The 24,842-nt window shown below is 45.2% G+C and overlaps 1 protein-coding gene across 2 annotated transcripts in view; it reads right to left on the reverse strand.

The window, feature by feature from the left end:
* Positions 1 to 16,780: 16,780 nt before the first annotated feature.
* GRK5 (G protein-coupled receptor kinase 5) overlaps positions 16,781 to 24,842 on the reverse strand; it is a 153,756-nt gene continuing 145,694 nt past the window's right edge. For both annotated transcript variants that reach the window (XM_054637105.2, XM_077182822.1), the window contains 2 exons: positions 23,985 to 24,116; positions 16,781 to 23,188 (listed from right to left, as the gene is read on the reverse strand). In XM_054637105.2, the coding sequence (XP_054493080.1) occupies positions 23,090 to 23,188; positions 23,985 to 24,116 (231 nt within the window). In that variant the 3' untranslated portion in view covers positions 16,781 to 23,089. The remainder of the gene's footprint in view (positions 23,189 to 23,984; positions 24,117 to 24,842) is intronic.

The following is a 24,842-nucleotide window of genomic DNA, read 5'->3' on the forward strand; positions in this document are numbered from 1 at the left end:
ACCCCATAATGAAGATAATTGGGCTCACAGAACCCTGCCTCTGACTGCTGCTCACTCCACATCTTGGACACCATTTCTCCTTAAGGGAGTATGAAATTACCAGGGTTTTCTTTAAAGCAAATCTTTTATCCTGGAGCCAGGAGGGTACGAGCTGCGTGTTTCATCCTTTCATTCCTTTCCCCCACCCACTTCCTTTCCTACTGTAGAGCAATAAGTGAACTCTTTGTGATCTCTGCTTTCAGGAGGTTCCATTGCCCAGGCTGCTCCCTGGATTATCAGAGACTTCCCAGCTAACAGATGGCTGGAAGTGACAGCAGCGCTGCAAGGAATTAAGGAAATTATTTCCATCTCGGGACTGCTCTCATTCCCTGCCTTCTGCAGCTTTCAAACATTTTCCATCCACTCAGATGAAAATTTGTGTATCATTTACGGAACACGAACAAAATCCCTCTGAAGCAGAATTTCCAGCCTCGGGGCGAGTTGTTGTTTTTGGAGTCATCACTGAGCAAAGGCTTGAGGGAAATCCTATCCTCTGTAGCTGGGCCAACAACACTGCAAACTTAAAGATGATCTGTCTTTTTCTGAGCTCAAGATTAGGCAAGGAACCAGCCTCTCTCTGAGCCAGTAGCAGCAGTCACAAAAACTACTGAGTGTGGCAATTTTTTGGGGGTAATTGTTTGCGTTTTTTATTTTGATTCTTTCTTCTGGTTGACTAAAAATTCCCTTTCGTGTGCAGGCGTGGAATATTCTTCTGTGAGAGGAGAGCTGCCAAAATCTGAATCAGTCTTTTTTTTTTCTTCTTCTTTCATTTTTGAAAAAGAGAGGCTACAAGTTAGGGAAACAGAACTGGGAAGTGCTGAGCCTTTTTCAGGGCTCAGCATTTTCAAAGAGGGATGCCCAAGGATGCAGCTGACCCCCAGAGGGGTGGGAGTGAGAGGGAAAGGGAAAGCTGCAGGGCTGGGAACTGCCAAAGGTAGATTCTGTTCAAGGTTTCAGTGCTAAGGGTCAGCTGTCCTTGTGTATGTAACTGATGTCCCAACAGGGCTCTCAAACTGCACAGAAAAAGGAGGGGGGAAATCAGTTTATATTTTTATATTTATCAGTTTTAAAAGGTATTCATGGTGTGCTAAATAAAATTGAGAAAGGCATAGTAGTAACTAAAGTGACACAGACAAAGTAAAAGTCTGCATTCAGCCAAGTTCCAGTTTTGGTCCCAGGGGAGCTGTAGCTATAACCTGAAAACCATTATTTACCTCACTGTTGATTCCTAATTTGCCTCTGGGTGGGTGCAGCTGGGAACTAAGATCTCCAGAATCATGATATGGGGATGTCCTGGCAATTTTAATGTTATTTATGTGGCAGCAATCTTCTATTGAGCAGCATTTTGCTTCAAGGCACGTCTTGCCTCACCAGGGCGGGAGATTTATGAGCATCTGGAGCACAGCAGAACGGAGCACCCACTTCCCAGAGGATGTGCAGACATCCCTCCCACCCTCTCTTTGGTCTTTGTGGCCTCCACCCTGCTCCTTCACCCTTCCCTTTTGCACAGGCATAACCTACACCAGGATTATTACTTTTTTCTCCCTTGTCATATTCCCCTTGAAAGCTTGTAAATACAGTGGGTAGGAGTGGTTGTACCTCTAGACCACAAACCCTCCTAAATACCTTATAAAAACCACCAATTTTCAGCATGGGAAAAAAGACAGTGATAGGAAAGAGAAGTCACTGTTACTGAGCTGAGAAAAGGAAAATCAAGCTCACAGTGTGGTGAGCATCACTGTTTTCCATGTAACCTGTTCCATGATTTTTTCCCCCCTGACACTGGGCTGTGCTACACAGTTCTGGTGCTTTAAGAACAAAGGGAAGGGTTTTGCCTGGGGGTATTTTTTGGTTATATTCTTTGCCAACAAGACCAGAAGCTGAGGTTTCAGTTTGCTGCAGCTGTGCTGGTGTGGATGGGGCTGTGGCAGGAGCAGCTCTGGCTGTGCCTTGCAGTGAATCCTTCCTGGGAGCCTGCAGGTGCCACAGGTTGGCTCTGCCCTGGCTCCCTTGGCTTGGGAGGATTTGCAAACGTGTGTTCCACCAAGGCTGCATCTTTTATTTCCACAGATAACTGCCCCATCTTTTATTTCCACAGATAACAGCACTAATTTAAACGTGATTTAATCAGGTGACAGCTTTTGTATCTGCTGCAGGTTCATTGAATTAACACCATTTAATAGATTTGCTTTTTGGGGACCTGTCTCTGATGCCTGTTTGGACTGACAGAAGCCAGAGATTCAACCTCCACCATGACATTAATGCTGGGATTTTCAGAGGCTTAAACAGCACCTAAACCTGCAGCTGGGGCCAGAGGGGACATTTTGCTAAATGTTCTCCTTGCTGCAGGATGGAGCCCTGGTGGCCTCAGCACAGGGAGGACAGGGACCTGTTGGGCCAGAGGAGGCTTGAGGGTGGTCAGGGCTGGCAGTGAGGAAAGGATGGGAGGGTTGGGGTGTCAGTCCAGAAGAGGAGACTCCAGAGGGACCTCAGAGCCTCTTTCAGCCCCTAAAGGGGCTCCAGGAGAGCTGGAGAGGGACTTTGGACAAGGGCTGGAGGGACAGGACACAGGGAATGGTTCCCACTGCCAGAGGGCAGGGCTGGATGGGAAATTGGGAAGGGATTCTTCCCTGGGAGGGGGGAAAACCTCCATTCCCAGTGAGCTCTGTGCAAGGGGGACACGGCAGAGCAGAGACCCCAAAATCTCCACGGCACCCCCAGGACCCCAAATCCCCATTGTGGCAGCAGGACCCTCAAACACCCATTGTGGCCGAGAGAACCCCAGGGCCCCCAAACCCCCATGGCAATCCCTGGACCCCTAAATCCCCATCGCGGCTCCAGGACCCCCAAATCCCCATGGCAATCCCTGGACCCCCAAATCCCCATGGCAGCTCCAGGACTCCCAAATCTCCATCACTGCCCCGGGACCCCCAAATCCCCACGGCAGCCCCGGGGCCCCCGGCCCGTGCAGGGCCCCGAAGCACCGGCAGAGGGCGCGCTGGGGCCGCGCGGGGTGCGGCGGATTTTGGGGCGTTTTTGGGCATTTTGGGGTCCCTGAGTGTTATTTAGGGCTTAGGGGATCTCGGTGTTTTATTTAGGATTTAGGGGTCCCTGTGTGTTTTTTGGAGATTAGGAAATCTCAGTGTTTTATTTAGGGTTTTGTGGTCTGTGTATGTTATTTGGGGCTTAGGGGATCTCAGTGTTTTATTTGGGGTTTTGGGGTCTGTGTATGTTATTTGGGGCTTAGGGGATCTCTGTATTTTATTTAGGGTTTTGTGGTCTCTGTATGTTATTTGGGGATTAAGGATCTCAGTGTTTTATTTGGGGTTTAGGGACACCTTCCACTGTCCCTGGTTGCTCCAAACCCTGTCCAGCCTTGCCTTGGACACTTGCAGGGATGGGGCAGCCACAGCTTCTCTGAGCAAGCTGTGCCAGGGCCAGATAACTCTCAGAGAAACCAAACCAAACCCATTCCTTCCTTGGGAGGAGAGTTATGGTAGACCCAGATATGACATTTTTTGTGGCCACCAAGGCAGCAGTCCCAGTGAAAATTACCTGGACTTTCCAATCGTGCTCATGACCCTGATTCTCTGCCTGTGACATTTTTGGTAGCACTGAGAAGAGCTGATATCATGGGGGTGCAAACACTGATTACTGGAGATTCCCTTGTGCTATCTCAGGCTTTTTGCAGCTCAGGAGGACCCCATGTCCCCCCTGTACCTACTGGGGGCAGAGGGACAGAAATGTGGGATCCTGAGCCTGCTGAGTACCAGGTGAGCATGGGGGGCTCCCTTGCTGTCCCTGTGCTCCAGGCTCCCCTGCATGGTCAGCAGCACAGCTCAGGTACTGAACACAGACAAAATGAATGTATCTGTGGAGGGATTCAGACCATTTCTGTTCCTGACCAGCAGCCACCTTGTGTATGATACTTAATTTGACTTTTGTGGTATTTTTCCTGCACCCTGGATGCTCGGCTGTGCATTTGCTAGTGGCTCCCTGTGCTTTGGAAGCTGCCATGGGATGAAGGTGGGCAGGTGAGGCACTTTGGAATAACCACACTGGTTTAATGTGTCCAAAACACGTGGCAGTGTCAGCACTGTGCTTGTGTGTAGCCATGATATTTTCTGAAAAAACCTTTCCTTAGGATTTTTCCTCCTGAGAAGCTGAGAGGCCTCAGGAACAAAATGTACCCAATGGTTATCTGCTGCTGTGGAATGCAACAGGGGCATCTGGGATTGGGCTCATGTGGTTGTTTCTAATTAATGCCCAATCACAGTCCAGCTGGCTCAGACTCTCTGTCTGAGACACAAGCTTTTGTTATCATTCTTTCTTTTTCTATTCTTAGCCAGCCTTCTGATGAAATCCTTTCTTCTATTCTTTTAGTATAGTTTTAATGTAATATATATCATAAAATAATAAATCAAACCTTCTGAAACATGGAGTCAGATCCTCATCTCTCCCCTCATCCTCGGACCCCTGTGAACACGGTCACAATTGTGCTGCCCTTTAGTTTCCAGAATTCAGAGTGAGGAGGCTGCTTTAGTACCTAACAGAGCACTTCCCTTGGGGATGGGCAATGTTGGCAAAGTGCCCCAGAGCTGCCCCAGGGCTGAGCAGGTCCAGGTGCATTCACTGCTGACAGGGAGCAGCTGTGAGCAGACACAAGGAGCCACCACTGCCCTCCCAGAGGGAGCAGCACATTCCCTGTGCTTCCAGCCACTCGCCAGGGAGCTCAGAAACCTGGGCACAAAAACAGGAAAAGAAACAAAAAAACAGAAGCCCTGAGAGCTGAGTTCTGAGGGAACTTCACAGCTTCACAGCTGCTTTGTTCTGTGCCAAGAGGGTCACACCTGCCTGCTCCACTGCTCACCTGGGGAAGTTTGCATGGAAGGAGAGCCAAGTGTGAATCAGAATATTCATCACAAACACCCGTGGCACTGCTCCCAAATCAGCTTCACATGTACTGAGAAATGTGGGTCCTGTCCTGCAGCTCTGCCCTTTCCCTCCCACGAGTGCAGCAGTGACAATTTTTTATTCTTTCTCCATCTCTTCTTTAGCACCCACTTCCAATATTCTTCTTCCTGCACTCCAGGCATTTAATCCCCCTGCTGTACTCCAACCTACAAATGATTTAAAAAAGAATCAGAAGCAGTGAGTGATGTAACTGTGGCCAGACCTGGTCAGGGAGCGTTTGCTTCACGTTTCAAGCTGGTGATTATGACTGAAATCTCAGTATCTGAGCCACGAGCCTCTGGTGGAATCCAACAGTGAACGTGCCATGTGAGGCAAGTGTTTGACATCTGCAAATGGGTGCCATCTGTCTCTCCCTGTAAGAGCATTAACTGTCTAAAAAAGGAAAAGAGATGCATGGAACTTGGTCTGAGGTCAGAAGAGTGTGAGTGAGATCAGGGGTTTCTGATTGCAAAGTAAAATGGGGGATAGATTCACCCATGAGGTGAATATTTATCTAAGGTCTCATAAGCTCTTAAAAGTCTGTAACATACCCAAGATAACTCAGCTACCATTGGAGGCATCAAATCAGTAAGATAGCTTCTGTTGCAGTGTTGGAAACAAAAAGGTTCAATTAAAAGGCAAAATAACAAACAGAGAAAAGCTGAGCCAAGTGTAAGAAGTTCTTGCTCCTATTAAAACACCTCCCAAAAGCAATCAGTTTCTTTGTTCACTTCTTTTTCTAGTGAATTGCCCAAGCAGGACCTTTTGGCTTCTGTCCAGTTAGCTGTCCCTAAGTTTAAGGTGAAGTCCCTGAGGCATCTGAGATGGCTTTTTCACTTTGTCAAGGAGAAAACTTCCAGGCTTCTTTCCTTTTTGAGGGGACAAAGGATAGTTTTGTCACTCCATCAACAAAAAGCACATTCCTATACCCCCCCAGCTCTTCTTGGGAACTGGGGGGGAGATAATTGCAGGTAACATGAAGTCACACCTGTAGATTTGGGGGAACTTGGGATGCACAGGCAATCATTGAGCCCAGCCTTCTTTTTAGGGCCAGACCAAGGCCTTTTCTAAATGAGGAACTGAGTAACATCAGAACAGAAAATTTTGACTCAGCTTTTTGCAATTCTGCTTCTGCTCCCAATCCCTGGAGCAGGGACCAGAGCCCTGCTCTGTGCCAGGAACAGCTCCTTGCTTCTCTTTTCAGGACACACTTTGCTCCCGTGGTCAGGAGCAGTGGGGCTGGTGTGTCCATGCTCATCTTTCCCTTCTGGACCTCTGGGCCAGAGGAACTTCAGCTCTGCTGGGCTCCCCTGCCTGGCTCTGCCTTGTCAGGGATTTGGGACTGCCTCTGTTCTCAGGTGTTACAAGCCAGCACTTACCCCAGTTGCACAAGAACTCCTTTTTTAAAAGGCTTTACATCACACATAAAGGCTTTACATCACACATAAAGGCTCTACATCACACACAAAGTTTAAAGGCTTTACACCAGGATTTGCTGGCTGGAGGGGACCCTGCTCTGTGGGCACTGAATATTTGCAAAAAGCCAATCATAAAATACACATTTTTCACACCTCGAAAACCAGAGCTGAGGAATCTCATCTTCTTCTTCGGTCGCTGGGAAAAAAGACACTTTAATACCTCAGGAGCCATTCCAGCAACACAAAACCCGAGACCACGGCATAGGAAGGAGCACGGCAAAGAGCAAAGCTCCAGTTTCAGGCTGCGGGAGCAGAACCAGACCCTCCCGTTAAAGCAGGAATGCGGGGCTGTTTTCCCCAGCTCCTGGAATTCACCCATCCCGCGCAGCGCTCGCACATCCATGGAGCGCCATCCGCAATTACAGGCGAAAAGCTGCTGGTGTCTCACTCGAACCGGGAAACGCTTTGGGGGCCAGCAGGGTTTGATAAGGAGAGGTTTGAGGCTGCAGGTTTGAATGGAAAGAGGGAACTCTTTACGTGGGCAGCAGCAGCAGCTGTTTCACACAGCTCCGCTTTGGGCCGGCACAGCGTGGGCAGCACCGCGGGCTCCTGACCTGGGGACAGAAGAACTCAGCGGAACCAGCTGGGCTCCTCCTGCTGCTGCTGCTGCTTTCTGTCCCCTGGGCAGGGCAAGGCAGCTCTGCAGTGCACATGGCTCTGTCTCTGTCCTTCGGCTTGCTCCTGTCCTCCACCTTCTGCTGGGATGGTGGCACTTTGGGATTGCTTTAGAGTAGAGACAGACTGTCCGACATAGTTATTGGAAAATTATTGTAAATAAAGTACACGTAGATCTTAGTATAAAAGACTAACACTACCCTAAGTGTGCCACGAACCAACCTGCTGGGCAGATCTCAGCAGGTCAGAGAAAGAATGTGTTAGATAAAAGAAAATAAACAATCTTTGTGAAAAATGCCAATCACTTGTTTTTAAAATTTTAAAAGTTTAATAGCAATAAAATGGTTATAAAAATAGTAATGCAATTAGAGTAATAATAATTTGGACAAATTGAACTAGGACAATGTGAGACAATAGAGACAAAGAGTTACGGACAGTCCGGGTACCTTTTCTGGGCAGCACATTTGTACCTGGGGGCAGTGACCTGCTCTGAACACTCACAGACAAAACCCAGCCCCTGCTTGTCTGCAGGGACTTACTGATCCAGGTTTGCCTGGAACATATCCCCACAACTGTCACCATGATATTTTCTGAAAAATCCTCTTTGCCCAGGATTTTCTCCTGGGAAGCTGAGAAGCCTCAGAGAGGAATGAAAACAATAATTATCTGATTGCTGCTCCAGTGTTTGCTGCTTTGGAATGGGGCTTGGACATTGTTGACCAACAGGTGAATGTTTGATTGGTTCCATGTGAATTATTTTTAATTAATGACCAATCATGGTCCAGCTGTGTCAGACTCTGAGAAGTCAGTCACAGGCTTTCATTATCACTTCTTGCTAAGCCTTCTGATGTATCCTTTCTCTTTCTTTAGTATAGTTTTAGTATAGCATAATATGATTATGATATGATATGATATGATATGATATGATATAATATATCAACCTTCTGAGAACATGGAGTCAAATTCTCATCTCTCACCTCATCCTGGGGACTTCACAAACACCACACAAAACAACTGTGGCCCAGGGTGTATCTGAAAAATTTTGGAAGGACGATTAGTAAAAAAATTAATTTTTTTCCTCTGCCAAATGGGACAAGGAAAGCCTTTTTGGGGAAAATTCCTTTCCAGGAAATCTTTTTAATGATTTAAAATTTTTTCTCAGGTACTCCTAGCAAGGCCACATTATATTTCTATGTGAAGGTACCATTATGTACACAACAGCACTGCAAACCATCAGGGCTGCAGCAGCAGGGATGACTCACAGCTCCATTACTTTGTGAGCATTGTGGCATCTCTGCATGCAAATTGCTACTGCCAGCCTCACATTTGAATTTGTGTGAGGCTCACACAGAGCTGTGGACACAGACCCTGCTCTGTGAGGGCTGCTGGGGGGCGGCTGCAAGGGCCACTCACAGGGAGAGATTTGTTCTCTGCCTGAGAATTGTTTTACCCTCAAATGAAAAAATGACAGAGCAGGTAAAAGAAGGAGTGTTACAGTGGACAGAGGAGGGCTGGGTGGGAATGTTTCCTGTCCCACCCCTGACATGCTGCTCCACCAGCCAGGGGGGGTTGAGGGTGCTGCCCTGCTGTCATCTGCCAGAGAGCCTAAAGCACTGACCTGAATCCAGCTGATGGCCTCATGGATCACACCCAAAGCTCTTTAGCTCACAGTCAGGGCTCTGAAAACGTGCATGCAAGTGTTGGTGGAGACCCTGGATTGATAAGGATCTCTGGCTCATCCAGGGCACCTGCAAGTATTTGCATGAATGCATTCAGAGTGGGCAAACATTTATGAATACCTTGAATAAATGAGAAGCCTTGGAGGGTGAGGGGAATGCAAATGCCCTCTGTATTCCTTCCACAAGCACCAGTGTGCACAGCAATTACTCCATGATGTGTAATGGAGAAGGGACAATTCATCCCCCAGTGCCAAAGCTCTGCATGCAGCGGCCCCAGGGAGCAGTGGCTGGAGGTGTCCCCTGTCACTGGGGACAAAGAGGAGCCCTGTGCTGCCAGAGCTCCTGCTGTGCCACCTGTGGCAGCCACATACACCCCAGCAGATGATCCCACCAAGGTATCTCCCAGTCCAAGCTGTGGAGCTGCTCCCTGGCTGCCCTTCCCCTGCAATGTGTGGGCTCTGGGCTGTTCAGGGCAGCCATGGCTTCTTGCTGGGAGCATTTGCTCAGCTCTGGCTGAAAGGAATCCTGCTGTTTCCATCATCTCTTGCCAAACTTGCCCTGGTGCTGGGCTGTCTGAAGGCAGAGCATCCCTCTGCTGACACACACAGTGAGGCAGTTTGGGTTTCCTTGGTTCTCCAGGGCTGGAGCCCATCTCCAACCACACTGAGGAAGCCAAGAGGCACGGGAATTCTCGGGAGGAATTTTTTATTGCAGCTTCCTACACTGTTTGTTCATTGTGTTAACTTAACTCACCTTTCACCTTGCTGAGCTAAAGCCCTGAAGGTTTTGGTGTCAGGAATCCCTGTCAGTCACAAGGGCAGTGATCTGCCTGCTCCAAATAGGCTGAGTGATGACTCCTGCCCTGGCTGCTGATCCTCCCTAATTGCTGCCACGTCAGCAGCCACAGCAGCCTGGCTGAGATGACATGGGACACTGTCATCCCTGCAAATTCCCTCTCACCTGAGCCCTCTGCGTTCTTGCTTCACATCTGCCCACCTTCTGTGGGGACCTTTCAGGGCATAAAAGCAGCATTAATGGTTTGAGGGTCCCAGAGCTCAGCACAGGCATCTCCTGCTGGGATCTGTTTGTGCTGGCACTCAGCACCACAGGCTGTACCCTGGCACCAGGGTATGCAGTAGAGGAGAGCTGGGAGAGAGAGTTCCTCTGGAATACACACAGCTTCCAAACTCCTGGGAGAGAGAGTTATTCTGAAATACACACAGCTTCCAAACTCCTGGGAGAGAGAGTTCCTCTGGAATACACACAGCTTCCAGACTCCTGGGAGAGAGAGTTCCTCTGGAATACACACAGCTTCCAAACTCCTGGGAGTGAGAGTTCCTCTGGAATACACACAGCTTCCAAACTCCTGGGAGAGAGAGTTCCTCTGGAATACACACAGCTTCCAAACTCCTGGGAGTGAGAGTTCCTCTGGAATACACACAGCTTCCAAACTCCTCTGCATCCTGCTGAAATGGAGGGCCCTGCCTCGACCCTTTGCCTGAGAACCTGCTACATAAAACACTGCAGAGTGCTTGGCATTGCTGAAAATCCACCTGAGCTGGGGCAAAGCCCCCTCTCCAGGAGCTGCAGGTGCTCTCGTAGGACTGTGAAACAACAGTGGTCAGACAGAGTCAGCAAGTGTGCCCTGCCCATCATCCCAGAATATCCAGGCTTCCAGGATGTCAAGGTTTGCATGCCAAAACTCTCTTTGCAATATACAGTGACTGCTACCTATTCTTCTGCTGGATGAATAGTTCCCTTATGTTCTGGGAAGCTGATGTTTGATATGATAATAAAGTCTGAGCTGTGGTTGGGTGTAGAAAAACTTAAAATTGAAAGGCTTTTATTCTGCTACATTTTAAAAGCTGATTATTATTTTTAGGTTGATTTTGTTTTTTAAACCATTTTAAAAAGTTTGAGTTAGGAAGACTGCTTTGGTCAGGTTTAAGTGTCCAATTACCTAACTTATTCCAAAAGTACAACCACTCCAGGCAGGGACATCACATTTGCTGGGTCCCCTCCAGAGTGAAGTGTGATGGGAGATCAAAAACTCGAATGCTTTTCAGTTTACATGGCATGTCCAACCCACTATTTCTCATTTGAGCTCAATGTTGCTCATTCATTAGGAGCAGGCAGCGTGCCAGGGGCTGATGATGGAGTGCCCCACTGAGACATTGCTGGGCTCTCAAACCAGATTTGTGGCTGGACCCTTAGTGAGGATCTAGACTTAATTAGAGATTGTCAGAAACTGCATGAGTGATGGCTTTTTTTTTTTTTTTTTTAATACCAAAGGCATTGTCAGGAGTAATAAATGATTGCAAAATGTTCCACGACCCCGCTGTGGCTGTCATCCACATACAGTGTAGTCTTTCTTTTTATTGATCAGAAACAGTAATATAATATAAAACAGTTCTTCTCTCAAGCCAAACTGCTGAGGTTTTCAGAGAAAAAGGCCATGGTCTGGCCTAACTTGCTGTACAGAAACCAGCTGTTGCTCCTGGTAGCTTGAGACAGGCCAGGGTGTCTTGGAGTACCTGGGAGAAAGGTGGGAAGGGACAGAGCAGGGACTTTGAAAACCCAGAGGACATTAAACTGTGGAAAGGCAATCTTTTACATGGTGAGCTTCTGCCAAAATTTTATCTCCCAGTCAATAAAAGGTCTTATCACATGGATGTTCCCCTGAAATCAACCTTAAAGATGCCCAAGTGTATCAATGGGGGCTGGGCCAGGTTTTTCTTTACTATTTAAATAATTTGAGTACTGATTTGGCTGGTTGTAAAGGAGAGAGGCATACTGCAATGGGAAAAGAGGAGAAAAAAATATGCATATTGATGATGATGATGAAAATAATAATAATAATAAACTTCACAGTTTTAAGATGTAGAAATGAATGTATATTGAATAGTTCATAGTTATAGGATGTAGAAATGAATGTATATTGAATGTGAAAAATGCAATTTTGTAAAAGTACACTGAGTTCAGCAGTTACCTGGGATTAAAGAAGGTGGGGGGAAATGAATCTCTTTGAAGTAGGATCAAGTTTTGCCTTGGGAAACAGCAGCTACAAGCTAATGGGATTTGAAAAAGATAAACCTAAAGTTCTGTTAATACAGACAAGTGAGAAATTAAAAGAGTTAGATTTTCACAGAGACAACACAAATTGTGTCCCAGTCAGCTGGAGGTAAAAATGCTCAGCATTAACCTCAGCCCCCTGGACCTCTGTTCCAGAGAGGGATTGGTACCAAACTGCTTGGTCTTCAGGCAATTTGGATTAAGAATCTCAAACATCCCAACAGCTGTTTATTGTATGCAACCTTATACCTTCGATCCTATTTCTATTTAAGCCAGCATATCCTAACTCAGATTTCCTTCTTCTTTTTGCCCCCAACCCTGCCTTCCCCCCCCCCCCCCCACCTCCCCCCCCTTTAAAAAAGTTACCAAAAAGTTATTTGGGAAATCCTGCCTTCAACCAAGTTTTCCAGGACCTGGAAAGAGGGAAGAGGCTCAGTGACTTCCCAAGGAGGGGCTCCTTACCCCATTGCCTGGGGAGCTGCTCTGGAGGCTGCTTGAGAGGCCACCAGCCCACCAGCCCTGGCTTCCAGGACAAGCCCCTGCAGGAGTACTTCAACGAGAGGCTGATGGAGCTGGGGAGCTACGAGAGCAAGAGGTGCAGCAGGAAACCCAGGGGCTCTGCAGAGAGGAGCCAGAGCCCCTTGCTGGAGCCCAGGGTGTGGCGGCGCAGGAGCGGCTGCGGCGCCGTGCGGGTGCTGGGCCAGGAGGGAGAGCAGCCCTGCAGCCCAGCACAGCAGCACAGCCACAGGGGAATGGAGAGCAAGGCTCAGCAGGAGATCCAGAACATCCTAAAGGTTTACTCTGGAGACTTCTTGGAGCTTTTGACAGTGCCCATCACTGCTCCTCTAGAAGCGCTGGTGCAGGAGAAGTGATGCTGGAGATGGTCGCAGATTTTCGTGCAGTCCTGGAAGAGTTGGGTCCTGCTCTGCACCACTCTGATTTTAGCTTTGATGCAGAAAGGGGCTTGTTTTGGGATTGTTCTTGATTAACATTGCATATATTTGTTTTCAGTTATTTCCTGGAAAGAATTGGCATGATTGAGCCGTAGGTGCAGTTATAGCAGTGTTCTAAACACACACGTTACAGCAGTGTACTCAACATATGCATGTATTCCTAGAATACTTAAGTTGCCTTCAAAAAAGCTGATTCGTGTCAGAGGAGTAGCTTGTTTCCTGCTGTGCACTTTGTGTTAATTAATCTGAGGAAAGACTGTTGTATTCTGACTCTATTTCACTTCTTTTAAGCCCCTTGCTTTTATCGTGACACTGTGGCCCAACTGATTTATGTTCTTACTGTGACTTATTTCTGACACAGATGCAAATAGTTGATGAGAAATTACTGATTTTCAGTCATTGCCATGTAATTACGAGGTGGATCACTGCAAGAGTCTGATGCATGAAGAAGCAAACACAGACATAAGATCTACATTTAAATATGATCAGCCATTATGGTTTCATTTGCAGACTCAAAACCCCTTGACTCAAAAACCACCACAGGGGCAAAGAGGAAAAAATGCTGGATTTAAGTTAGAATGATGGAATTAAGTATGAAAGAAGGCTCCTTCCCTCTTTCCTTCTGTAAATACAAGAACCATATAGGGAATTCCTAATGTAATCTGAACTTCAAATTGTTTATTGTATTTTAATGTTTATCGTGGTCATGTAAGTATAAAATGTCAGCTGCAGCTGAATCTTTTTACTATGGGAAATGTCAATGTTTAATTCCACAGTGAATATCAGACCCAAATGAAGCAATGATTTTAAACTTCCAGAAAGATCTATTACTGCCTGTGGTATCGTCGGCAATAAATTCCTCATTATAGTTGTGGTTTGAATAGATGTTTTTCTCTTTGCTTTCAGACTTGTTTTAATGTGATTTAACAAGTAAACCATGGCCCTGGCTATACCCAGCCCCTTCCAGTCTGACTCCTCTCCATTACTTTTCCCTTCTTGTGCCTCTGTTTCTTCAGCCCTGGTGAAACTTGCCCCCCCAAGTTGTCTTGTCCCTTCTGCAGGTCACATTTTCCTTCTTCCCAACACCTGCTTGCAGAAATATTTCTTCTGCATTGCCTCCTCAGCTCTTGGCCTCATGTTTGTGTTTTTCAGACTTTGAAGATACGAGGAAAAGGGAGGGCAGATTAAGGAACTTCTCACATCCCTCTGCCACTTCCCTCAGGAAACAACCAAGAGTTTCCCCCCTAAAAAAAGGGGAAGGGAAACATGTAAGACTCATTCCACATCCTTTTCCCCATCCTGGGATCAAGATAATCTAAGGGAAGTGAGATAGGATACTGAGAGCTCTCAGTTCTTTGTGTGTGGGAGAAAACACTAAATATTTAGGCCAAATGAATTTTTCTGAATTCCCAATTGTCTTCCTGCTGCAAAGGGAGGGAGCAGCCAATTAGGTGAGATTTTCCCTGCAGGAAAATATTTTTATTTTCAAAGATTTAAATGGAAGTCTGAAACTCATAATGTATTAGCAGATGCCATTGAGGGGATGCATCTGGTTTTCATTGTGAGTTTGCCAGAGGTTGGTTTCTCCTCTAGGAGTGGATGCACAATAATAACATGGTATTATGTGAGGGCATAATAATAACAGTGCATGAGGAACAGTATTAATGGGACACAGGCAACCTTAATTCTTTCATTTCTTAAACATGTGGCTTTGCACACTTGGATGTGTCCTTTTGAAGTTTGGTTTTGCAAGTCATTTCCCATCTACAAGCTTTTCAGAAAAGGGAAACTGCCTGCCTTTTTGCTCCTGATTTTAATGGCTGTCACACTGCAATAACCCCAGATGAGCAGGCCTGGAGCATCCTGAGCCTCTCTGCAGATCTCTGCCATTTAAGTGAACAGAGGTATGTGGAGACTTGCACTGTCAGGGTGAGACTGATATTTGCTGACAGCAAAGGAAAACAAAGCTCCCTTAAGAAAAAAAAATTAGCAGCAATAAGCTGCAATTAAAAAGAAACCAGAAAACCAGGAATTTTGTTCTCTGAAAGAGTGGTGAGGCTTTGGAATGGGTTGCCCAGGGAGGGTGGTGGAGTCCCTGGAAATGTTCCAGAAATGACTTAATGCTCTGGTTTAGTGGACAAGGTGGTGTTTGGTCAAACGTTTGACCTGATGATCTTGGAAGTCTTTTCCAACCTTAATGATTCTATGGTTCTGTGATTTACCCAAGCATCTGTAAATGGGTTATTCAAGCTGCTCAGCCTCTGGGCAGTTCCTTTTCTCCACTCAAGACAATTCAGAGCATCAGTTTTTAACAGGCCATATTTAAATTTTAGTTTTTACTTTTACTGAATACCAATTGTGAAATAGAATTTCAAAACCCTAAAAGATAGACTCTGACTTGGCAGAAACTTGTAATGTTTCCTCCCCTAGAAGGACCCCATAGACCTGAAATTTCACAGTCAGGCCCATTTATGGTATTTTTCATCTGTAAAGCACCCCGAGGAATTATAAAAAGTTGACGTGCCTTTTAAATTGGATTTCCTTCAAAATAGTGTCATGACTTTCCTCTGAGAAGCTGCACATCCCATGTCAGAGATAGTGGAAAAGTCTAAGAAGACTAAATCTCCCTGGAGGGAACATATCTAGATGTTGCTGCACAGAAAAGACATGAAGTTACAGAGAAAAAAAAGCCCCAAAAACCAACAAAACACCAAGAGCTGTTAAGAGAAGAAATAAAATTTCATCTCACAGCCTCTCAGATTGTTAAAACCTTGTGAAAAATGGCTTGGGTTTGTTTAGAGAGTCATAATATGCATGACCTGAATCTATATAGTCTATTACCATGGGTTTTACTGAGCTTAGCTGTTGGATGTGGCTGCTTCTTTCATGCAGATAATCTGTTTTCTCAATGTTCTTCCGTGCAACTTGATGCAGACACTGCTTGCCATTGGTGGTCTCATAAAAATATTCTTTATGCCTCTTTGAAAAGTTCTTTTTTTCTCCTCTTAAAGGAAAAGCAGTGCACCATCACTGTCGTGCTGGTGATTTTGCAGCCGCCCTTTATCTCTGTTTCAGATGTTCCTCCGTGGAACTCTGCACAGCACCGTGGCTGGTTGTTGTTTTATTTATTCTCCTGTAAAGTTATTCTCCAAGCAGGGCCTCATAAATCAGGCAGTGCTCACCTCTCTTAAAGCAGAGCTCAAGGCTTGATTTTGTCACCTTCTCCCTGAACTTACCCCAAAAGCGGGAAGGGAAGGGAAGGGAAGGGAAGGGAAGGGAAGGGAAGGGAAGGGAAGGGAAGGGAAGGGAAGGGAAGGGAAGGGAAGGGAAGGGAAGGGAAGGGAAGGGAAGGGAAGGGAAGGGAAGGGAAGGGAAGGGAAGGGAAGGGAAGGGAAGGGAAGGGAAGGGAAGGGAAGGGAAGGGAAGGGAAGGGAAGGGAAGGGAAGGGAAGGGAAGGGGGTATCAGGTGAAACACGACCTGATGAGAACAGAACCTGCCCAAAGCGAGGTCCAACCTCAGGCTGGGTCCCTCAACCTCTGTGGGGAGACAGAAAACAGAAACCACACAAAGCCATCCAGGAAGAGATGGGCTGCACCCCACCCTCCCTGCAACCCTCTTCAGGATCCAAAGCACCTGAGGAATCTCTGCTTGATTAGGTGCCTCATTAAAGCAAAACATATGGTTTCCATGTATTTAAATTAAGGAATTTATTAAAAAAAAAAAAAAAGCCAAAAAACCCAATCAAAACAGTGGTTTGATCTAAATACAGCAGCACTGTGACATTACTAGACATTATGTACGAAGAATCCAAGCAGCCATAGAACACAGAAGCCTTTATCTTCAGTAACAATCTCAAAATGAAACTAGCTTCATCAAACAATGTTAAAGATCTCCCTGGAAAGAGAAACAAAACCAAACAGACCCTCCCCACCCCTAACCCTTTGGATATTAGAATGACTTTTTTTGTACAATATCAACAGCCACTAGCTCTTCTAATTGAGAACACTTGCTTTAATTTATTACAAAAATGATCTGTTGACTCAGTTATGAAAGACAACTTTTAACATTGCTTTAGAAGTGTCTGCTCCTCTTATAGACTACAGTATTAGAAGTGCTTAAAAACATTTACTCCTGGATATGCTCTTGAAATTCAATCAGAAGGATATTCTGTGTGTGTTTATATACCAAATATGATTTTTAATTTTTAAAGCAGGTGAAAAGACTAACCCTAATATGAAACTGCAATTTTACAATTTAATTATTAGTCAGATATGGGCAACCACATGATAGTTCATGAAATCTTTAGGTCTATCTACATTGCTCAGAAACACAAAATAAAGTTTTTACAGCTTTCAGCTTCAAAAGGCTAAAATGCTCAGTCTTTTAGAAGAGTGTCCAGTGTTTAAAAGAAATGCAATTAAGGGAGACCGCATTCAATACACATGAAACAACTCGTTTGACCTTGCTAATTAACACATCCAACAGCTGCATGTGGGGTGATGAGAAAGGAAAACACATTTGCCATCCAGCCACTACCTGAGATGTTTCTTCTCTGGGAGTGAATCTTCTCTGCAGGACCACTCCAGAAACCCTGGAGTTCCCCTCTGGAGCCCACTGACCTCAGGCACTTTTGCTCTTTTTGCCTCTTTTGCTTCCAGACCCAATCTGCCCCAGATCCACGTTTGGGACTTCACACAGCACCTCAGTCAATGGGTGCCTAGAGAATCCTTTGCAGGCTTGGCCAAAAAAGTTGAACCAATGAATGTTGTTTTGCTCCCTTCCTCATAACTATTTATCTCCATTCAAAAATCAGAGGAAGTGTTTCCATGTGAATGCCACGCTTACTGGCCAGCTCTTCAGCAAGAAATGAATACTTGAAACATTTGCACTGCCACCTCTTTGTCTGCTGGAGATGTCTTACAGAAGTGCAGTTTGTTCTGTTTCAGTATCTCTAAGGAGCTAAGACAAACCAATAATAAAAGAGTCCTAATTTAGGAGAGTGTCTCATTAGTCATGTAAATAAAGAGCAGCTACACTAAGCCTATTTCATTTAAATAATAATACAAAGGCTTGATACTGATCTGGTTTATGCACAGACTCCAAAGTGCTTTCCATTGACAGACAGAGAGCATCCCTCCGTGTTTGGGAATGGGAAAACAAAATTGCACCGAGGTTTGCCCAGGGCAGTGAAGAAAAACACAGCCAGAAGAGGAATACAAACCATCACTCCTGGCTCCAGTACATAAAGCAAGGAGAATACATATGTGCCAGCAGTAATATTCATGTTAATGAATAGGCAGCAATCTGTTTAAAATTGCTTCTTTCATAAAGCCCATTTGTCAGTACACCAGCTTAGCTGATCCAACTGCAGCAGATTGTATTTGTATTATCACAGAGACATTTGGGGGAGGTCAGCCCATAATACTGTAGCATATTGTTGGCTTTCACCTTCTTTGATGAAATTTTTTCTTTTCCCCAAAGGAAATAATTTAAAAATCCTCTGAACCAATTTCTTTATCTTTTCAGTTTTTGCATTTAAGGAAAGACAATTATTACCAGCCAGCACTTTAATATTATTTAGTATAAAAGGAAGTGTGTCCTGCCCAGCACCCAGAAGAGATGTTTTAAATTGATGCAGGCTTTCTCTTAACTTTACATGAGGGTGTTAGTAATTATTCTCCTTACTCTAAATCTTTAGTATTATTTCAAGTTGAAGGTCATATTTGTGAAAGGCTTGAGAAAGACAACTCTGGAACTTCCTGATTTCCATGGAGCCGCTGAACATTTGATTCTTCCAAAATTCACTGCCAAATGAACCTCCCTGCAGCCTGAGACAGAGTGGGACCATCCTTGGGCAGGAGAGCCTTGAAGTGTGGGCTTCTACAGCTCCTGAAGGCTTCCACGTGATGGAAGAGGGTCCACATGCCAAGAGACAGAAAGGATGCTCCTCCAAAGAAAAGTCCAGTCTTTCCAAGATTGTATGGGAAATGCCTGACAAATGATCTCCTCTGCAGTGAGCAACTTCAGTGAATATCACAAATATTAACTGAACAAATCAATGATCACTACTAATTGTGGAGCAGGGGTGAAAACACCAGCATCTTGTTCACAATGGAGCCCGTTCCTGTCCCATGGATGTTGGTGAGGAGCAGCAGCTGTGTTCTGGGGTTGTGCATTTATTGCTCTTCCAGAACAGCCTGTGCAGGGAGCTCCTGGCTGATTCTGTCCATGCAGGCTGGGGGATTCCTGCTTGCCTCATCCAGCTCTCCCCTCTGACCCTCAGAGGGACAACATTGCCTTTGAAGCATGGGCCAGCCCTTGTTCCAGGTCACTGCAGAAACTCTGACCAACACATGGTGGCCCCAAGGAAGGAGGTGCAGCACTGTGGTGCCCCTGCACCCCAGCTGGAGATTCACACCCCATGGGACTTCACAGCCTGTCCTCCAGAGCTCACAGCTTCTGTGTCTTCCTCACCCTGCCTGTGGTTTTACCACTAATGCAAGCTCATTTCCTGCTGGTTCTTTCAGTTGAGGCATGGCCACTGAAAAAGGTCAGCTGGATTTGAAATGTGAGCAGCGAATTCAAGCGGGATCCTGAGGTTTGGGTGAATGACCTTAAGAATCACTGTCTTCAAATCTGGTGCTTTACTGGGTCAGCCAAGTTTGATTCCTATTGCTGATGGCACTCTCAGCTGTAGTTTCTGGGGTGACTGCAAATTGAGGTGGTACCAAGCTGTGTTTATGGAGAGCTGTTTTGTCTCTGAGCTGGCAGGAACCAGCAGGGCCAGGTGAACACTGAGATATTGAATTCTGCAGCTCCCTAACTCTCACTTTGATCTGCACTACCTGCTTGGTTTGATTATCTTCACACCTTTCCCAGCTTCACAAGCAGGCTTTTGTTCAGAAACAACATCTGAGTCATGGCCATTCTTGTGAAAAACCTCTTTTTAGATAATCCAGGTCAAGAGTGCACATCTAAGAGTTTATTTTTTTTTTCCCTTCATTATTCATTTGTTTAAAAAAAGCCTCACATCCAACAGTGGGGAAAAAATGTTACAAGACTCAAGTGAACCTTGAGACACTGTAGGAAATGAATAGCAAACACCTGACTCATGAAAGTCTGTCAACTAATTAGTGTTCATCAGACTCCTCAATAAAGATTTAAAAATAAAAGACATGCTTGCATAATTCAGGATCAGATTGGAAACAATTTCTGATTCTTAAAAAGAGCTAAGTTTGCTCATCTGTCTATTTAAAACAAGCAACCAGACCTAAGCATATGCATTTTTTGGAAAGAATTTGGATGCTAACTGAAGAGGAGATAAAGAAAATGAATCAGTCTGGAAAGCTATTGCAGAACTACTCCTTTCTACTCCTTTGTTACCTGCAAACTCACCTCAAAATTCACCTGGAATCAAAATACTAAAAATCTTATTGCAAATGCTCTCCAAGGTTGTGTGACAAAACTGTAAGTTTTTTTCAAAGTTCCCAGTGGTTTTTAAATTTGATTCCACGGAGCCAATGGCCAAATGCCTGTGAAAGCCTGGCTGAGCAGGGCACTGCCTTGACAGGGCTTCAGCCCTGAGTTCTGGGCCCAAACTGCACCTGGTCACACAATGGAAGTGCAAGGACTGTGCTCCTACTCCAGCTTTGAGTGCAAGGTAAGCTGAAAAAATAAAAAAAAACGAATTCCAACAAAAATAAGAAGGAATAAAAAAGAAATCCTGCAGGTTTTGTTGTTGTAGCCAAACCATGACAAGGAGATCCCTAGGACTGGTCATTAGCACTTCTGATGGATTTTAAGCCTTCCAGGGCTGGGGGCTGAAAAGTTCTGCTGCCCCAGCATGGTAATGCTGTTTGTAGTTTATAGAGACACTGCAGGGATGAAATCTCTGTCTGCTGGTGGTGTTTTGTGTCTTTCCCCTTCCTCTCTCACTGCTCCAAGGAGGTGGGATTCAGAGGGGCTCCATCCCAGGCTTGGTGCCTTCAGGTGCACAGCAGCATCCTTCTTCCATGCCATGAGAATTCAGGATACCCAGCCCTAGCATCACACCCTGCAGGTATCCAGGGAGAATGAATGCTCTCACCCTTGCAGGACTCTGCATTGCCCCTAAACTCCAACTGCCAGAGTCCTAGAGGTGCTGAGTGAGCTCTATCCTGGCTCAAAGGACAGCAGGACAAGGCACAAATGCTGCCATTCACTGCTGTCCCTAAAATGTCATCCACCACAGGTTAAGGCTGGGAGCATCTAAAAGATATAATCAACATTTGCAGTTTGTTCACCAGCTTTCAGTAAGGGATTGGCTGCTATTTCTCAATACTAGGAGATGGTGAAGAATGAAGATTTTCATCTTCACTTGCCAAATTAGCAACATCTCTAAAATCCTGCATCTTCTATAAGATCTGCAATGCCACCATCTGACATGGGAGAATGGCTGAAGCCTCATCTCCCTGTCTTGACTCTTCTCTGTCAGCTGCTCTATGCAAGTCCCTGTTCTGTCTCTCTGTCTCACAACTTCAAGCAGTTTGCTATGTCATTCCTGTGTGTTTCTCACCCAGGGATTTGCCACCACTAACCTTCATCCTTTTCCCCCTCAGCACTGGCCACACAGAACATGCACGTGGCAGCCTAATGAATTTTGGCTTCCTTGGACCCTGGGGTAGCTCCACTGCTGGCTAACAGGATTTTAGACACACCAGGGTGGCTTTCAGATGCTCCTGATGATCCAAAGGTTTAAAAAATCCATATAGTCTAGCCAACATTGTAAAGAGTCTGGGGAACCAACACAGCCTACAGGACACTTTGGGCTGCAGTTGTGGGCACAAAGCTTTTCCAGTTCCTGTGGAAGGGAAGTTACCATATTTTTTGGCCTGGTGTTCTTAACAATAAGGAGTGAAATACTTGAGAAGAGCCTGATTCTGATGCCTGAGGTACTGCTACTGATCCTGCCTGATCCTCCTCATCCTAATGGAGACAGAGTATTTGTCAATGGTTAAAGCATCCTGGACAAAAATGATGGAGCTGGGAGTGGGAGTTATTATTTCATACTGGCAGTTCATTCAGTTGAGGATCTAATTGAGGGGATGTGTCAGGGGGTGTTTGCATGACACATGGAAGTACTTTAAGTGCAGGCACAGCCTGTGGGTTCTGCTACTACCCAAAGGCAGCTCAGATCCCACTCTGAACCTCCACAGCTCAGCTCTACAAAGCTGTCACAAATCTCATGGTTGGCACAAACCAGACTGCTGAACTTCCCTCCTGCTGCCTCTTTGATGTGGGCAGCTGTGGAAAGACCTTGGGCTTTTGACTGCAGCGTGGAGAACACTTTGAGTTTTGCTCTCATTTCAGCAGGTGCAGGTTTGAAGTCCTAGAAAAAGAAATGGACATTTGCTTTCCTGGTCACCTCTCCCTCAGCTTTGTTCTGCCTGTTGCTAGAAACAGCACAAACACTAGGGAAGGAAAAGAGCTTAAAACAGGGCTCCCTGTCTAACTGAAAAGCCTTTGATGGAACAACAACATAAGTGCAAATCTCAGCTGTGCTGGTCCCAAGACATCACAAACCATCAGCATAGCAAGTTGCATTTTTGAATGCATCAATATCTTGTCTTTTAGCATTTAATGCGAGACATTACAAACTAATGAAGAGGAGAAATGTATGCAGTGTTGCTGTAAACCAAATATACAGATGTAAAATAATTAAGAATAAACTGTTCCATAAAAATGCATGTCAATAAACCCCCGTCTGATAAAGTGATTTATGAAGAATTTTCTAGAATTGCTAAAAAGAATGATTTCTCGTTTGAGGCTCTGGAAGTCTTGAGTCACATTTTGTTTCTTTTAAAAAAATGTCTTAAAACACATGGCTTTACAGCTGCTGCTTGGAAAATATACACCTCCAAAGTCTGACTTTCATTTAAATACAAATGTACAAAATGTAAACTGAGACAATAGAGAAATTTACAAAACTTTTCTTTAAAAATAATAAAGACAAAATTCAGTTCTAGTATGATGCTATTTAAATACGTGCAAGTAGTCATGTTCATTGAATTTCTATTGCAATGTTCTAAAGAGACAAATTTGATTCACACAGTCTTGAGTGCCACCTCCAAAAACAGACCTGAGTGGAAATTTCTTCTTAAAATGTGAGGCTCCACTGGAAGGAATGGATGGAAAATCTCCAATTTGGGAGATCCAGATTTTCTTTCTTTTCACTCAACGGTGGAGGCTCTCTCATCCACAGAAGCTCCAGAGATTATAGTGGAAGGATGTAACATGTTGTTTCATGGGGCTGAGCTGGAACTAGCTGCTTCCAGTGGAGTTTGAACTTACGTGATTTGAATTTATGTGATGATTTAAACTGGCCTTTGAATTTGGAGAACTCTTTGAATTGTTCTGATGCTGTAGGAAGAGGAAGAAAATGACAATTAAATTTCCATAATATGCCATAGTTTTATTTTTAATCCAGCATTTTTCATTTTACGATACTGGCTGGACTGCAAGATTCTTCCTTGAAGACCTTCAGATGCAAAATCCTCTTCATTTTCCTACCTGTAGTCTCTCTAGGTCAGCAGAACCATGGCAGTTCTTGAGCAATGCAGCAAAGAAGACTCACTCCAGCTCCAGGAGCCAAATCAATTCACTGCAAAATGTCAGTATCTGCTAAATCTGACTAATACAGTGGGTACCTGCCAATGCTCAGGCATGGCTTTAACCCTACAGAAATAGGCCAGTCTAAGAATGTGATTGACATTTGCAGGTGGTGCCTTGGTGTCTCATGAAAGCTGCACATCGTGTTTCATCCAGGTGGCTCTCTTCTTTATTATCTTGCTTTCCTGCCACAACTACCTCCCTCAAAATGTGCATTTTCCTTTTTATTTTTTAAACACACAAATCAAGGATTTTCACAAGGAGCTTCTTAAAACCATGGAACAGTTTCAAAAGGCATTTCAGCATAGCAGTGAAAAACAGGTTGGGTAAGAAGTTTTCAACTGCTGGAAACAAAACTCATGAGCAACACTGGTGGAAAAAAAAAATCACACAAGGTAGATGAAAAACTTGAGATGTGGAGGAAAATGTGAGAGCCAGCCCTCTCTAAGATGAACTGCCCTTCTCCTGGCATAAATATCACCAGAACAGGGCTGTGAAAACAGGCATCTACAAGAGTTTTCCTGGTCTTAGTCGTAAAAGATCTCACCTGTCTCTTAAATATTCTCTGTAGCAATCCTTTCTTGGGTGGCTCTGGGGGGTAGCTTTTGTTTAGGTCTGGTGAAATAGTACCATTTGGTCCAAACACATTCAGCTCCTTGAAGCACTCTGTTTCTATCATCTAGTGGAATATAGTGAGAGAGAGAGAGAGAAAAAAAAAGGGAATTATTCATCTGCACTAAATAAATTCCAGTAGTGCTAGGTTCTTCAAAGTCAGCAGTGTGTGAGGAGAGTTAACAGTTGATTCCTGCTGGTGTATTTGAGGGCAAACAGAGAGTATGAAAAGCAGAGGCTGAGTCTGCTCTGTGTGTTTGCACATCAGGCTTGTCAGAAGCTGCCCCACAAGACTTTCTGTTCTTTCCTCCAGCATTGCAGAGAATACCAAGCAAAGACAGGCACACTTACAAAATCCCAGTTATTAGCAGCCCTCTGCCCAAGTGGATCTGCTGTTTGATGCAGAGCTGGATTCTGAAATCCACTGTTGGCTGTGCTTTGATACCAAGCAGAAACAAAGACCCAGACATGGAAATGCTGGAGGAGCTCAGGGTGCAGAGTGAGCTGCTGCAGCTGGGGCTGACTGCAGACAGTGGGTGACAGCAGGGTCACCAGAGGAGGGTCCTTAAGGATTTCCAGCTGAGCCACAGAAGGGGCTGAGAGCTCGAAACACCTCTGTAGAAATCCAGGAGAGGAAGTACAGTAGGATCCTCGCCAATTCACACAAACACACAGAGCCAACAGATACAGTCACCTGAACCTGACATCTGTGGTGCATTACAGACCTTGAAAGAGGCCATTTGTAACTCATGAAAGCATTAGAGTCTGGCAAGTTGTCCAGTAGCTATATATT

The sequence above is a fragment of the Agelaius phoeniceus genome, chromosome 9 (assembly GCF_051311805.1).
Source record: "Agelaius phoeniceus isolate bAgePho1 chromosome 9, bAgePho1.hap1, whole genome shotgun sequence".
NCBI lineage: Eukaryota > Metazoa > Chordata > Aves > Passeriformes > Icteridae > Agelaius > Agelaius phoeniceus.